At 48.7% G+C, this 14,165-nt stretch overlaps 7 protein-coding genes across 7 annotated transcripts; 4 read left to right on the top strand and 3 right to left on the bottom strand.

Annotated features, from left to right (window-relative positions):
- Positions 1-865: 865 nt before the first annotated feature.
- Positions 866-2,573, top strand: J7337_002004 (uncharacterized protein; the record flags this gene model as incomplete). The annotated part of the gene is made up of 3 exons (XM_044819737.1): positions 866-1,010; positions 1,067-1,142; positions 1,223-2,573. 3 exons carry the CDS (start codon positions 866-868, stop codon positions 2,571-2,573), a joined length of 1,572 nt encoding a protein of 523 aa, XP_044684037.1.
- Positions 2,574-3,144: 571 nt separating this feature from the next.
- J7337_002003 (uncharacterized protein) lies at positions 3,145-6,263 on the top strand (the record flags this gene model as incomplete). The annotated part of the gene is made up of 2 exons (XM_044819736.1): positions 3,145-5,081; positions 5,132-6,263. The coding sequence occupies 2 exons, from the start codon at positions 3,145-3,147 to the stop codon at positions 6,261-6,263; spliced, it is 3,069 nt and encodes a 1,022-aa protein (XP_044684036.1).
- A 37-nt stretch (positions 6,264-6,300) lies between these two features.
- J7337_002002 (uncharacterized protein) lies at positions 6,301-6,987 on the bottom strand (the record flags this gene model as incomplete). Its single annotated transcript, XM_044819735.1, has 1 exon — positions 6,301-6,987. The coding sequence occupies one exon, from the start codon at positions 6,985-6,987 to the stop codon at positions 6,301-6,303; it is 687 nt and encodes a 228-aa protein (XP_044684035.1).
- A 425-nt stretch (positions 6,988-7,412) lies between these two features.
- Positions 7,413-8,494, bottom strand: J7337_002001 (uncharacterized protein; the record flags this gene model as incomplete). Its single annotated transcript, XM_044819734.1, has 2 exons — positions 7,413-8,222; positions 8,291-8,494. 2 exons carry the CDS (start codon positions 8,492-8,494, stop codon positions 7,413-7,415), a joined length of 1,014 nt encoding a protein of 337 aa, XP_044684034.1.
- A 286-nt stretch (positions 8,495-8,780) lies between these two features.
- Positions 8,781-10,715, bottom strand: J7337_002000 (uncharacterized protein; the record flags this gene model as incomplete). The annotated part of the gene is made up of 4 exons (XM_044819733.1): positions 8,781-9,519; positions 9,573-9,689; positions 10,005-10,218; positions 10,556-10,715. The coding sequence occupies 4 exons, from the start codon at positions 10,713-10,715 to the stop codon at positions 8,781-8,783; spliced, it is 1,230 nt and encodes a 409-aa protein (XP_044684033.1).
- Positions 10,716-12,165: 1,450 nt separating this feature from the next.
- On the top strand, positions 12,166-12,584 carry J7337_001999 (uncharacterized protein; the record flags this gene model as incomplete). The annotated part of the gene is made up of 2 exons (XM_044819732.1): positions 12,166-12,450; positions 12,555-12,584. 2 exons carry the CDS (start codon positions 12,166-12,168, stop codon positions 12,582-12,584), a joined length of 315 nt encoding a protein of 104 aa, XP_044684032.1.
- Positions 12,585-12,930: 346 nt separating this feature from the next.
- Positions 12,931-13,845, top strand: J7337_001998 (uncharacterized protein; the record flags this gene model as incomplete). The annotated part of the gene is made up of 2 exons (XM_044819731.1): positions 12,931-13,552; positions 13,601-13,845. The coding sequence occupies 2 exons, from the start codon at positions 12,931-12,933 to the stop codon at positions 13,843-13,845; spliced, it is 867 nt and encodes a 288-aa protein (XP_044684031.1).
- Between the last annotated feature and the right edge of the window lie 320 nt (positions 13,846-14,165).

The following is a 14,165-nucleotide window of genomic DNA, read 5'->3' as shown; positions in this document are numbered from 1 at the left end:
AAACAATCAACGGAACCTGTGGCGAGAGAAAATGAGTGGACAATCAGCCCCTCTTAACATGACTCCGGATCAACAGCGTCTTTTCCCCAGATCCGTGTCCCAGACCCTTGGGAATGGGATGGGCAAAACCGGCGAATGACACCGGCGGTTTTGACCCCTCTTGGGAATTTCTCCGCATTCTGGCCTTGCCCTTTCGTTGTCTAGACTGGATTAATCAGGCTAGGAAACAGCTGATGAACGGTCACTCCACAGTTGATAGCGGCTCCATTGAAAGCTGGGGCTGCAAAAGTTCATGCAGGTTCAATCTTTGAACTTGAGTGGGTAAACACGGAATTAATGCGCAATTGTTCCGTTTACTTTTCTTTCAATGTACTTTTTTCCTTGAAGAAATCCTTCTTTTGTGCTGTTGTAGCGGGCAGTGTACGTTTATGCCGGCTTATCTGTAGATAAGATCTGACAGCTGTAATGACTCGGATCCAATCACTCGAACATGCAAAGTCCAAACTCTAACCTCGTTCCCTAAACGAGCGACTTATTTTCGCGTGGAATTTCGGCTCCGAGTACATGGTTGGACCCTGATCAGATGATAAGACTAACTTCGCAAGCTAGAAAACGCAGCTCGAGATTGGGCCCGGCAAAGTTCGGTGGACTCTCCGATGCTAATCACTTCCATCCTTGTCTATCGTGGTCGCGTGCACTCTGGGGACTAAGCTAGTCTAGCTCGCCCCCATGGGGGGGTCCGATAATAGACAACGTCGCGGGGAACACCGGCCCACAGAGATACGCAGATGGTAGATAATGCTACCTTGCCTCCCCTCTCTCAATCCTGCGCTGCACGTAAACCTCGCCTCATCAAAATATCACAATGGTTCAAGCACAGGCTTCTCTTGCCCTCGATGACCAGTTGGCCGCAGGCTGGTTTGGCTGGCTGGCCAACAAGGGCATCCTCAAACTCAATGCGATTCTCTGTCTCTCGCTCATATCTAGTTATGCCACTGGCTATGATGGAAGTAAGTGACGAGCCAATTGGCTGGTGTCAGATCATATTTACTCACCACTTTGTCAGGTATGATGAATGGATTGCAGAGTTTGGATACGTGGAAAGCATCCTTCAACAACCCTGATGCCAACAAACTCGCCATGTAAGTCTTTGACCGTTGAGGCTTAAAACTTGGCGCCTTGTCGAGTCTCTTGGCTCCATAACTGACATGACCCGCTCCAGCTTGAACGCAATTCAGAACATTGGTCAACTTGCAGCTTTGCCATTCTGTGCCTGGTTCTGCGATAAATATGGCCGTCGCCCTGGTCTTGTTGTTGGAGCCACTATCATGCTTCTCGGTGTTGGTCTTCAAGGTGGAGCCCAGAATACAGGCATGTTCATTGCTGCTCGAGGTATTCTCGGTTTCGGCTTGGCTCTGAACATCACAGCTGCGCCTGTTTTGATCATGGAGTTGGCGTATCCTACTCAACGAGCGCCCATGGTTTCTATCTACAACACTCTTTGGGGTCTTGGTGCTCTCTCTGCAGCTTGGATCACTTATGGCACCTTCAGAATCAACAGCGACTGGGCTTGGCGAATTCCTTCCATCCTCCAAGCTCTATCCAGTTTTCTTCAGCTTGGTCTCTGCTTCCTTATCGATGAGTCTCCTCGATGGCTGGTTGCCCAAGAGCGTGAGCCTGAGGCTGAGAAGCTTCTTATCAAGTACCACGCCAACGGAGACAGCAGCAATCCTGCAGTCGCTGTCGAGATGGAGGAGATCCGAACTGCCATTCGCTTGGAGAATGACGCTATGAGCTCTACCAGCTACCTCTCTTTCTTCAAGACTAAGGGTAACCGCCACCGTTTCTTCATCATTCTCGCAGTCGGCTTCTTCAGTCAGTGGAGTGGCAATGGTCTCATCAGCTACTACTTGACTTTGATTCTCAACTCGATTGGCTACCGATCTCAGGAGACACAGACACTCATCAACGCGTTGCTGACCGTCTGGGGGCTGTTCTGGGGTGTTGTGTTTTCCCTTCTTGTCAACCGTATTCCTCGCCGCGCCCTGTTCCTCTTCTCGACTCTTGGTTCTCTGGCAACCTACGTTGTCTGGACCGCTCTTGAGGCGACCTACGAAATGTCAACTGACCTCAATGATGATGGAACTGGAGGCCCAAGTGGCATCGCCAAGGGTGTTCTTGCCATGATCTTCCTCTTCAACGTCTTCTTCACGGCAGGTTGGGGTGTCCTCCAGGTCACTTATGTTGTTGAAATCCTTCCTTTCAACCTTCGCGCCAGGGGCCTTGTCTTGTACAACCTGTTCGTGGCCTGCGCTCTGATCTTCAACCAATACGCCAACCCAATTGGTGTCACCAACTCGGGCTGGAAGTACTACATTACTTACGATGTGTGGCTGGCTGTAGAGGCACTTGTCGTCTACTTCTTGTTTGTTGAGACCCGTGGCCTGAGCCTGGAGGAGACAGCATTGGTGCTTGATGGTCCCGAGGCAGGAGACAAACTGGTCGGAGAGGTTCTGAAGAATACCGAGAAGACCGTTCAAGTCATTGAGACAGAGAAGCGAGGATCGATATAGAAAGAGCCGGGTGATTGAATTATATAGGAGTATGAAGTTATCGTATAATTAATTAAGTCCTTGGTATTGAGCATTAATCTGTTTATTTAATGCTAGCGAAACATTGTATTCCAATGTATCGAGAGTATTACAACATTGTAAGCTGAAAATCTCAAACCTTTACAAAGTCATATAAACATTCCGTATGTAGTTTCCTTAAACTAAGTGTAACGAGAACCTGTTTTCAAGAAACCAGTCATGGCTCACAAAGCATCCCCATATTAAATTGTCATGATGCCGAATTTGTGAAAATGCGATCATTTAACCTGTAGTGTTTATGCTAGCTTCACAAATGAGGGGTTTCTCGCACTCACCCGAGTCATTGTTTTAGAGCGTCGGTTCCCCGGCTTTTTTCGGCGAAAGTGGGGGCTTTCATCTTATCGTCCCCTCAATGAGTCCACCGAGTGTCATCACCAAAGACAGATCCCTGGTTTTATTAGCGTGCCTATAACTCCGTTGCTTCACAACGTACGTACAACCAAGGCCTGCTTCTCATCTCACTAAGGGTCAATTGTCTATTATGCATTCAGCCATGGACAAGCCAGATTACGAAAATCTCGAGGTGATACAGAGGAATAGGCTTCCTGCCAGAGCCTACTGGCTACCTCCTACGCATCTCCTCCTCAATGGAACATGGGACTTTCAATACGCCCCAACGCCCTTGGAAGCTTCAGAATATCCCCCAAAGGACGGAAGCTCTGAAGAGGCTTGGTCCCCGATCAATGTGCCCGGCCATTGGCAACTGCAAGGGCATGGCCACCCTCACTATACCAATGTTCAATTCCCGTTTCCGTCAAACCCTCCTTACATACCAACAGAGAACCCCACGGGAACTTATCGACGTCACTTCAAGGTTCCTACTGAATGGGACAGCACATATCAACTCAGACTGCGGTTTGATGGTGTCGACAGCGCGTATCACGTCTGGCTGAATGGCTCCTTTGTCGGATATTCGCAAGGGAGTCGCAATGCTGCCGAATTCGACATAACAAATATCGCCAAGAAGGACGGTGACAACGAATTGGTCGTGAGAGTCTATCAATGGTGCGAGGCGTCATACATCGAAGACCAAGACCAGTGGTGGCTGTCAGGTATCTTCCGCGATGTGACTTTGCTGGCACTCCCTGGAAAATCGAGAATTGAAGACTTCTTTGTCAAGACAAACCTTGATGAGAACTATGAAAATGCTGTTCTCCAAGTCGATGTCACCCTGAATAAGCTGGAAACATCATCGCTTGATATTGTGCTCATTCTTCGAGATGCTGGTGTCGAAGTGACCTCAACACGCAAGACAGTTGATGCCAGCAAGACGAATTTCGAAGTGCCTTTTTCGAGCCCAAAGAAGTGGACTGCTGAAAGCCCTTACCTCTACCAGCTCGAGATCTCTCTCCAGACACAAGGAGGAGAGTCAATTCAGACTATTACGCAGAAAGTTGGCTTCCGCAAGGTCGAACTGAAAGACGGTCTCATCACTGTCAACGGCTCAACGATCCTTCTTCGGGGCACAAACAGACATGACCACCATCCAATCCACGGAAGGGTTGTCCCATATGAATTTCTGAAACAAGATCTGTTGCTCATGAAACAGCACAACATCAATGCCCTCCGAACAAGTCATTATCCTGGCCAGCCCTGGCTGTACGACTTGGCTGACGAGTTGGGATTCTGGGTCATGGACGAGGCTGACCTGGAGTGTCATGGGTTCTATGATGTTGTCACCCAGCACGTCACGCCTGCGCCATATCTGGATTATGAAGGAAGCAAGGAGGAGTTCTTCCCTAAGGCAGCGCAGTTCACCTCAGATAATCCCGAATGGCGCGAGTCCTACCTCGATAGGATGGTCCAGATGGTGCAGAGGGACAAGAACCATCCTTGCATCTTTTCATGGTCTCTTGGTAACGAGTCTTTCTACGGTGTCAACCACGTCGCAATGATTGAGTATGCACGAAGTATCGACGACCGACTTATTCACTACGAAGGCGACATCAAAGCACAAGAAACCGATATGTACTCTTACATGTATCCTGACCAAGATCGACTCAAGAGACATGTCGAGATCGACGGCATCAAGGACGGGCAGTGGGAGAAGCCCGTGATTCTTTGCGAATACGCTCACGCCATGGGTAATGGCCCGGGCGGTCTGGATGACTACCAAGATGCATTCCGCAAGTATAAACGTCTTCAGGGTGGTTTCATCTGGGAGTGGGCGAATCACGGTCTCTTGCACAAGGATGGCTATTATGCTTATGGAGGTGACTTTGGTGACCAGCCCAACGATTCCACATTTGTCATGGATGGTCTCTGTAATAGCGAGCACAAACCGACGCCAGGCCTGATTGAGCTGAAGAGAGTGTTCCAGCCCATCAACTTCAAGTTTGAAGAGGGCAAGGTGTTCATCACAAATGAGTATGACTTTATCAGCCTTGACCATTTGGAGGCGAAGTATGCCATCAAGGCGTATGGCGACAAGTAAGCAAACGTACAGCTATAGTGAGATCAAGCTAATCAAGCGTTACTAGGCTATCCTTGCTTGAGTCGGGCACTCTCGAAGTTCCAAGCGTCCGACCCTGGGATACTGTAGAGCTTGCTCTCCCCGCCGACCTGACTAAGTACTCGGGTCACGACGAAGAAGTGTTTTTGAGTCTCTCCTTTACCCTCAAAGAATCTACCTCTTGGGCACCAGCTTCACATGAAGTTGCATGGTTCCAGCACAAGATCTCCGCCGACAGAAAACCCAGTATCCCAGCCAGTCTGTCAGCTTCAGGAAGTGTCAAGGTCGTCGAAACCCGAACCAAGGTGGAGGTGGCTGGCTCGGACTGGGAGATTCATTTTGATCGCGTGCGAGGCTACGTCACTAAATGGTCTCACGGATCGGATCTGCTGGAAGCTGATCCAGCCACTCGTGCAGCAATTTATCCATGCTTTTGGCGCGCACCGACAGACAACGATAAAGACAGCGCTGTCAGCGTTTGGAAGGACTACGGTGTTCATCGAATGACTTCTCAGTTGAGATCATTCAAGGTTGAGAATGGGGTTGATGGCTCTGGTGTCAGTATCGAGACCAGGACATACTTCGCCCCTCCAGTTTTGGGATGGGGATATGACATTCACACCGTCTACCACATATCCTCCAAGGGCGCATTATCGATAAAGCTGGACCTCAATCCTAAGGGAGTCTTCCCAGTTGACGTCCCTCGGGTTGGCTTAAACATCAGATTGCCCAAGAGTCTTAGTCAAGCTTCGTGGTTCGGTCGAGGTCCAGGCGAGTCTTATCCCGATAAGAAGCACTCACAAGCCATTGGAATTTGGTCTTCGCCTGTAGATGACCTTGAAGTCCCATATGATGTGCCCCAAGGCAATGGAAACAGAATGGATACTCGTTGGGTGCGGCTTGTAAATGTCGACGGTCACGGAATCAGAGCTTCAAGGGTCGATGCCGCAACCTTCAACTGGACTAGCGGGCGTCTGTCAGATCAGACTATAGAGAACGCAAGGCATCCTTGCGACCTTGTTCGCGAAGATGCTACGCTTCTTAACCTCAGTCCAAGGGTCGCTGGTGTTGGTAGCGCGACATGTGGACCTGGTGTGAGGGACGATTTGTTGGTCAAGGTCCAGCCTGAGTCATACGGATTTATACTAGAAAGTATTTAAATTGAATGAACAAAGAACAAGTTCACAATTATTACTCTTAAAGCCACTTGCCACCCTTCACTATAGGGTGTAGACTGTCATCGAGCTCATAAACAATAGGTGTCCCTGTAGGGATATTCAGCTCCACAACCTCTTCATCCCCCAAACCATCGATAATCTTTGCCAGTGCACGGAGTGAATTACCATGAGCCGCAACAAGCACAGTCTTGCCAGATCTCAAGTCAGGAATGATGCACTCCTTCCAATACGGTTCCACGCGTGCCACGACGTCTTTCAATGATTCTGTTCTTGGTGCTTGGATGCATTGCACGCTTGTGTACTCGTTCTGCTTCTGGTAGGCGTCATCGGACATTGGTGGTGGCTGGATATTATACGAGCGCCGCCAGATCTTGACCTGCTCATCACCGTATTTCTCTGCCGTGGCCCTTTTATTCAGGCCTTGTAATGCTCCGTAGTGGCGCTCATTGAGCCTCCAGCTTTTCGTAACCGGGATCCAGTGTCGGTCTGCTGTATCGAGGGCAATATTGCCTGATGTGATTGCACGTCGCAGTAGCGAGGTATGGCACAGGTCTGGCAGGTGATGATGTCTCTTCAAGAGCGCTCCAGCCTGAATTGCTTCAACGCGGCCGCTTTGAGTGATACCGACGTCTTTCCAGCCTGTGAAAAGGTTCTTTTCATTCCAGGTGCTCTGGCCATGGCGTAGGAGTATCAATTTAAAAACCATTGTGATTTCGGTATTGGTTCAATAGGGAGTTCAGTGTAGAATACGTCCCGGTTTATATACGCTTAAAAGCCGTTGGTTTGGTCTTCAATAGAACCTTGATGAATATCCGAGAGTTCCGAATAGCAAACCTACGTCACAGTTTCATGAGCGTGATAGGACAATTGTCCAATGGGAGGTCACCCTGATGTGTTACAAACCTGGAATATATTTGGGCCCGGTGTTGGCACTGTTCGCCGCGCAAATAATGAAACCCCGCGCATTTATGCTGATAATGAAGTTGGGCACTAGAATAAACTTTCTCAAACCGTAACTAAAGTAAATTAAACTTCACTAATTTCTTTTATCACTTGTAATAGAGTTACTAGACTTCTAAAGCCGTCTTTGATATTCCACCCTAGCATGGGTATCTAAGAAGAAAACAGAGATTACTTTCCTTGCATTTCATCGAAATTCTTCGGAACTCCAAGTTCTCTGAGCGAATTTGTCAGACCAAGCTTAGCCCAGTTCTGAATCTCTTTCTCGGTCGCCACGGCGATTACCCCCAACATACCCAAAGAATTGACGCCGGCCTCCTTGTTGATAGCCGCTTTACGACGAGGAATAACCACTATCCAGCGAGATGTGAAAGCCACGTTGTGGGGACACGCCTGTCCATCTGGTACATCCTTTCCTGTGCTAGCCATCCATGCTTCCGCCGCCTGGTGAAGAAGCTGGAGGTAAATCTCGGTCGCTTTCGCAGCTGCAGTGGCACTGTCTTGAAATCTGTGGTAGAACCATTCGAAAGGTACTTTTGGTTCCTTTTTACTGTCTGAATTGAGAAAGTCGACTGCAAATCCACTAGCGGGAAGAGGCATCAATTGTACATGCTTGTGTAGTCGGCTGCACCCGCCATCTTTGCCGCAGTTGAAGAACACAACGTAGTCTGTCGTTTCATTATTCAAGGAGGCCAAAGTGCCCCACGTAGCTTCAAAGTCGATCTGGTTCAATGGCTCGTATTGCCTGCGATACCCATCGCGAGTGAGCATCATGAGGTGAGGTCGTGAGAAGCAAAATTTGTTGGCGACAAGGAAGTGAGTGCTGCTCTCGCTCTTACCCATCTCGAAGCCATTTGTATCGATATCGCTGCCAGGGAGGAGTTGATTTGATACGCCGTTGCCGAATGCAGATGCAGATGACTGTTCTGGCGTGGATAAAGTCGGCTTCTTGATAAGAGCTTTGGTGAGAACAAAATGAAACTTGATGCCAGTTATGTCAATATTAGCCGCTTTGATCTTCAGTATTAGCTTTGGCATAAGAAGCGAACCTTAAGGTCTCCATCCGTATGTTCTACAATCTTCTGGTTTTCATCGTAGAGAACAAGGCCGGACTTGCTCAAGGCATCAAACGTGGACAACAGAGCTGATCCATCAGTGGTTGGTGCAGGGCGGTCGTATGTCATGGTGCCTGTGCTGGGGCGGATTGGATAACGTTTTCGGTGCGAGATCAAGCGAAGCATCTTGGGGAACATGGTATTATATGCATAAGAAATGACTAATCCACCCGAGACATTTATGGCTCTGCTCCAGTTAGAACTTTCGTAAATTGTCGGTGTGCAACAGCGCTTTATGGTACAGTCATACAACGTAATAAATTATGCAACACTGCCACTTGTCATACTACATTCCCCAGCCAACAGCATATGTTTTCACCGCCAAAGTAATCAGAGTGTATAATATTTCGAGAATTAAATGCAGATCAAAACAAGTGCTCTGCTTCTGCTAAATCGCTCGGATGAATTATACTAGTCGAAGATTTTAGGCAGATGTTTTGGCACCGTCGCCCTTCTCTCCTGTTTCGGCAGCATCAGATGGGCCAGAACCCATTGGCTCTACGGCCTGGTTACTCCCATCGTCGGTCGACTTTTCTTCTTCAAACACTCTGTCATCATACGCACGAAACATGAGCCAGAAAGTAGGCGCCGTGGTAATCATTGTTACAGACAAACCCGTGTAGAGATAAAGAATCTGGGGATCCTTTGACAATGGTGAGAATGCCATTCCAAGCGCAGAGCCAGCGCCTGAACTCAGCTGGGCCATCGCTTGTACCAAGCTGCGCATGTTCCTCGGCGCTTCCGAGTAGCTGTACTCAGCGAGAGTTGTGAAGCCCAGGATCTCGGCGACGCCGAGAAGGAAGTAGACGGGCGACTGGATCCAAACACTCACGTCGTTGGGCGACTTTTCGCACTGCAAGGGCTTATCGTAGCAAGGCCCCTTGGTGTAAATGAGCTTTTGAACTCCAGCAGCATATGCCATTGCGGTGCTCATCATGATGAAAGCCCATGTTATACGCGCGATTGGGCCGAAAGCAAATCCCCGACCGCGGACAATCGGATAAACAAATCTCTGCATGATTGGTCCCAGTAGCACGCAAGCGATAGAGTTTAGAGCTTGGATAGTATCGTTAGGGATGCCACCGAGCCTCATCTGTCCTGCCTGTGAAACAAGATTGTTTGTAATCTGATTCATACAGAGATGGAATGGCACAAAACAGGCCCTTCTATCAATCAACAGAGATTCAAGAAGCGTACCAAGGGAAGGGGAACTCACATCACCTTACAAGCCTGCAGACCTCTCTTGATCTCAAAGACAAATTTGTCATCCCATTCGACCTGGTGGCCAAACTTCTCCGACTGGTATACTGGTGTAGCAGCTTCCCAGTTGAACCTGTTTCTTCCTGCGCACACGATAACTCGGGAAGCGCGGGGGAGGATATTTGCTTGAGGTTTTTGTTTGACTTGCTTCTTTTAGCGAGCAGTACCAGCTCAGGATCGGGGAAAACCTACCAAGGGATTTATGAAAGATTAGGAGTAAAGGTACCAGTGTCCAGCTCGCGCAAAGAGGTAGCAGATACGCAGCCCAAAACCCAACTAGCTTCTCCAAGTAGGTGGATGCGACAAGTGATAAACTTGCTATGTTGGTGAACCTGTAGCAAAAGTGTCAGCGAATTCTGTGTGTACTCTTTCTTGCAGAACTTCCTACCAGTACGACACGTTGTATATATACTGAAGTGTGAGGGCCCGGTCTGCAATGACGCGCTCCCCTTTCTTGGTGGAGATTACTTGAGGAGCAGCTTCGGCGTATTGGTCACCAATGAATGGAGAGGCGGTTGCCTTTACGCCCGCAGTGCCGATTCCAAGGACAATCATGGCGAACCCCAGTCCCACCACCTTAGTGATCTGGGAGTGGCTAAAGGCTGGGAGCGACGTGACAAAGATGATCAAACACCCGCAAAAGTTCAAGCTGCAGTCGTCACTCAGTACTGATAGACTTTGGCCGTTAAGGATGCGTGCGAACTTACAAGTAGCTCAAACAGAGCGTTTTATGACGCCCCAGCCATGTGTCTGAGATAATGGCCCAAACAGTCGGGAGAAGAAAGCTCAAGAAGAGAAATGCACTCGTAATGTTTGTAGCCGTTGCCTGCCCCAATCCCAAAGCGCCGGGAACAGCGACGCTATCAGCGGGGTTCTGGATATAGTTCTCTGCGCGCAATGTGAGTTAGCGACGAGAGAGCGTGCATCGGTGATACGTACGCCATGGCGTTGTTACGGCATAGAAGGTGAATCTCTCCGTAGCATTGGCGACGAGTGCGACCCAAACGGCCAATGAAACTGAGTCTACAACGTGCCGCAGCTCTTTGATCTCTTCTTCTGTAGCGTCCTGCCTTTCGTGCTCGGGATACTGAGTCACCATGATGAGTCCGCCAATGGGGAAAATACTGTATGGATGCTCTGTGTAAAACAATTGTAAAATAACTATAAGAATGCTGTGATGCTTGGATGAACAGCCCTGCTCCAAGTCCGAACTGCGCTTAAAACGCTGACAGGTATTCACAAAGGATTGCGGCACAAACCGTGGGTTGCAAGGTAATATTGATGCCCTGTTCATATTACGTACAGGGTCCGAAGACGTTACATTTATGTTGGTCGGTTCGGATCACTTTACAAATCTGGTAATCGTTTTGTAGGCACTTTTGAACGTCAGTACCCTCAACCAACTGCAGATGTTACGCGGAAATGCGCGTTGGGGCTATGGCTGCATGTGAAGCGGCGCATTTAGGATCTGATTGGAAGTCTACTCACGTTTGTCCTGGGTGAGAATGTTATTGAGTAAATTATGTAGTGGACAATAACCCCAGCCTGTTAATAAAAACAAAGGTACTGTAAATTATGACCATATCGAGCTTATTCTACGCTTACTCCTGGGCTTTCGTGTGCCGTCACTCAGTATTGTACCCACTAGCGGTTGATCGATCGCCATCACGTCAGATTTTGCCCCAGCACGACCACTTACCCTTCTGGGAAGGAAATATTACGAGAGTCGTTCTCTCTTGTCGCCTCAACCGTAGTCATTAGCTTTCGTAAGCCAACTAATCGTGCATCATACCCCAAACAACCTCTATCAAGATGCATGCAGTGATTAGTAGCTGGAAATGGGACGATTCAGAGCTGGGGGTTGGTGGAAGTAGGCTACTCCATGATTGACCAGTGATACACGCTCTCCTCAGTATAGCAACCAAGCATAAATTGACCACTCGCGTTTACAGTCGCTGTATTTCTCTTGCTAGCATAAGACGAGCGGTGTCGAGACTAACGGAAACCATTTCCAATTGGACAAGCACTTGCGACAATTCAAAATGGCAACAAAGGTTCCTATGAACTACGATATGCTGAGGTATACATCGCTCGCGCAGTCGTATGGAGTTAGCATTAACTAAATACAGGCGATTGCGAGTAGCTGACTACATCACTCTTTCCAATGGTGAGTATCTCGACAACCTTTAACTATCAATTAGGAATTATGAAATTGACCTGTCTTCCCCGACAATCCAGGCTTTTGCGGAGGTATTCTAAAGCACTTCTTACCATATGATACTTGGTAAATAACTCCTGTAAATAGTTCTCGCCATTTTCTGTGCGATAGAGAAATCACTTCTCTTGGCACACTTGCTCATTTTTCTCGGCTACGAGTTTGATCGCTTTGATGGAATTGTTGCAAGGGCCAGGAATGAATGTTCCGAAATGGGCAAACAATTGGATAGCTTCTGTGACTTGGTAAGTAATATTTTGTCTACCTCGGCGAGGCATAGGACACAGTACTTAGCATTCGTATCCAGGTCTCTTTTTGCGTGGCGCCGGCAGTCATGATCTATTCCGCTGGTTTTGATACCGTGGCCGATCAGCTAGCTTTGGCTGTCTTTGTCTGTGCAGGTGTTGCTCGACTCGCAAGATTCAACATTGCCGCGCACTTGGTGCCCAAGAGCGATCAGGGCAAAGCGATGTACCATGAGGGTCTTCCTACAGCATATGCGGCTCTTCTCATTTCTACAGCGGTTGCTGTTGCGGAGTGGACAGGCTGTTTGACAAACTTGGCTTCTGGCTCTCATTACCCACCCATTATTGTTGTGCTCATGTTCAGCGCCGCCATGGTAAGCAAGCGGCTACATTTATACATTGATGGAGCCTACAGTATCCCCGTTGTAAGCATGTTGGTTTTTGCAGGGTGCTGGTCGCACTCACCAATGCCAATCAGAGCTGTGCTGTGGTGAGAGGTGGATGTTGAATCATGATGCGATTTTAGGGTAGTATGTATCGTTGTCGGTAGGCAGCCTGGAGAAGGGTGGAGGAATGGGTGTAAAGGGGACAGAAGACGTGATTCAGAGTAAATTGTATGCTGCGAAAGTCAAGCGATGTAGGGAAGACCAACAAAGTAGACAGACGGGCGCTGACTATGTGCAGGGTGAAGGATTAGTTAGGGCTCTCAAGAGGCTGACAGAGGGATTACACCAATAGAAAATGCGTTACACATTCTCGTGAAACATAAAACTCTTCAGTTCCACCAACAATTCAGCCCAAACATTTATTCTCGTTCTTTTGGTACCGCTCTTCGTTCTCAAATCTTCGCCATTATGTCTCTTCGGCCCTACTTGGAATCTGCCTACAGAGAGGTGCGTTTGTCTACAGAAGCCGCACTCGATCCGCTGCAGAAACTTGATGGTCACCTCAAGAAAGGTCAGGACAATCTGATCTTGGTTTACGGTGGCTCTTTCAACCCCCCGCACCGTGGACACTTGGACGTTCTGCTGTCAGCACTGCACCCTGTCGTCAATGCCGTCGCCGTGGTGGTTCTCCCCAGCGAGGACTTCCACCTACGCCACAAGCTGAAAAACAGTCACCCAGAGTTCTTCATGAGTCGCAAGACGAGAGCTGCGCTTTGGGCTGAGATGCCGCAGGTGCCCAGAAGTAAAGTCTGGATATGGTCAGAGACATGGTACCCATTTTTCACGTTTATGGAAGCGGCGCAGCGGCTTTGCGAAGCGGATGGTTACAAGATTGTGTTCTCGCATCTCATTGGGCCGGATAACCTCAACAGGGCCGATGCTCTTAACAATTTGCCTTACAGGCTGCCGCGAATACTTGTTACCAACAAGGCACGGCATGTACCCTCTCAATTCTTACCAGACGGACAGCCGACGAAGTGGAAAGGCTTTGGGGACTGGCTTCCACAAAAGATGACATGTAGTGACCAAAGTAAGTGACCTGATTAGAATTCCTGCTTGAGCTTTCTGACACTTCCAGATGGGCAACTTGAAGAAGCAGCGGAGGAGGCTACGCTATGGACTTGTCGAGGTACTGATAGCCTCGGCCACGTGACTATGGGTTACTACTTGGACTTTGCAAAGAGACCAACTGGGTCTGACATCAACTCGACAGCCATGAGGCGGGCCCTCCTCGAGAGACACTCATTGGATGAAGAGGTCTTGAGCCAGCTCAGCACCACTGATCTTCTAAGCATCCTGGAGCCGGTACTACGCGGAGATTAGACTCGTCGATAGAATAATCTATTGTCACATTACTGGAATATGAATTGTGTTTAGTCAAGGATTCGTTATTTACGTAATACGTACATTACTTCCCTGAAAGCCTCTTCGTCACATGGTAGTGCATATCTCCTAACGTAAGCTTAATTTGGTACACGAGCCTCATGCCCACCTGCCACAAGCGGAGATGACATGATAACTGGGGAAACAGGCTGACAGATCTTAGATGAAAGGTCCAGAACCTTGATTAGGAAGGAAACTCTGTTGTATCGATACTGACTCAACCAGCAGGCGCCCGGCCAGCGTACGGCGCAGCCTAATGT

This window comes from Fusarium musae, chromosome 2, assembly GCF_019915245.1.
Source record: "Fusarium musae strain F31 chromosome 2, whole genome shotgun sequence".
Taxonomy (NCBI): domain Eukaryota; kingdom Fungi; phylum Ascomycota; class Sordariomycetes; order Hypocreales; family Nectriaceae; genus Fusarium; species Fusarium musae.
The sequence above is the reverse complement of the archived record's forward strand: the minus strand, read 5'-3'. Positions and strand labels throughout refer to the sequence as shown.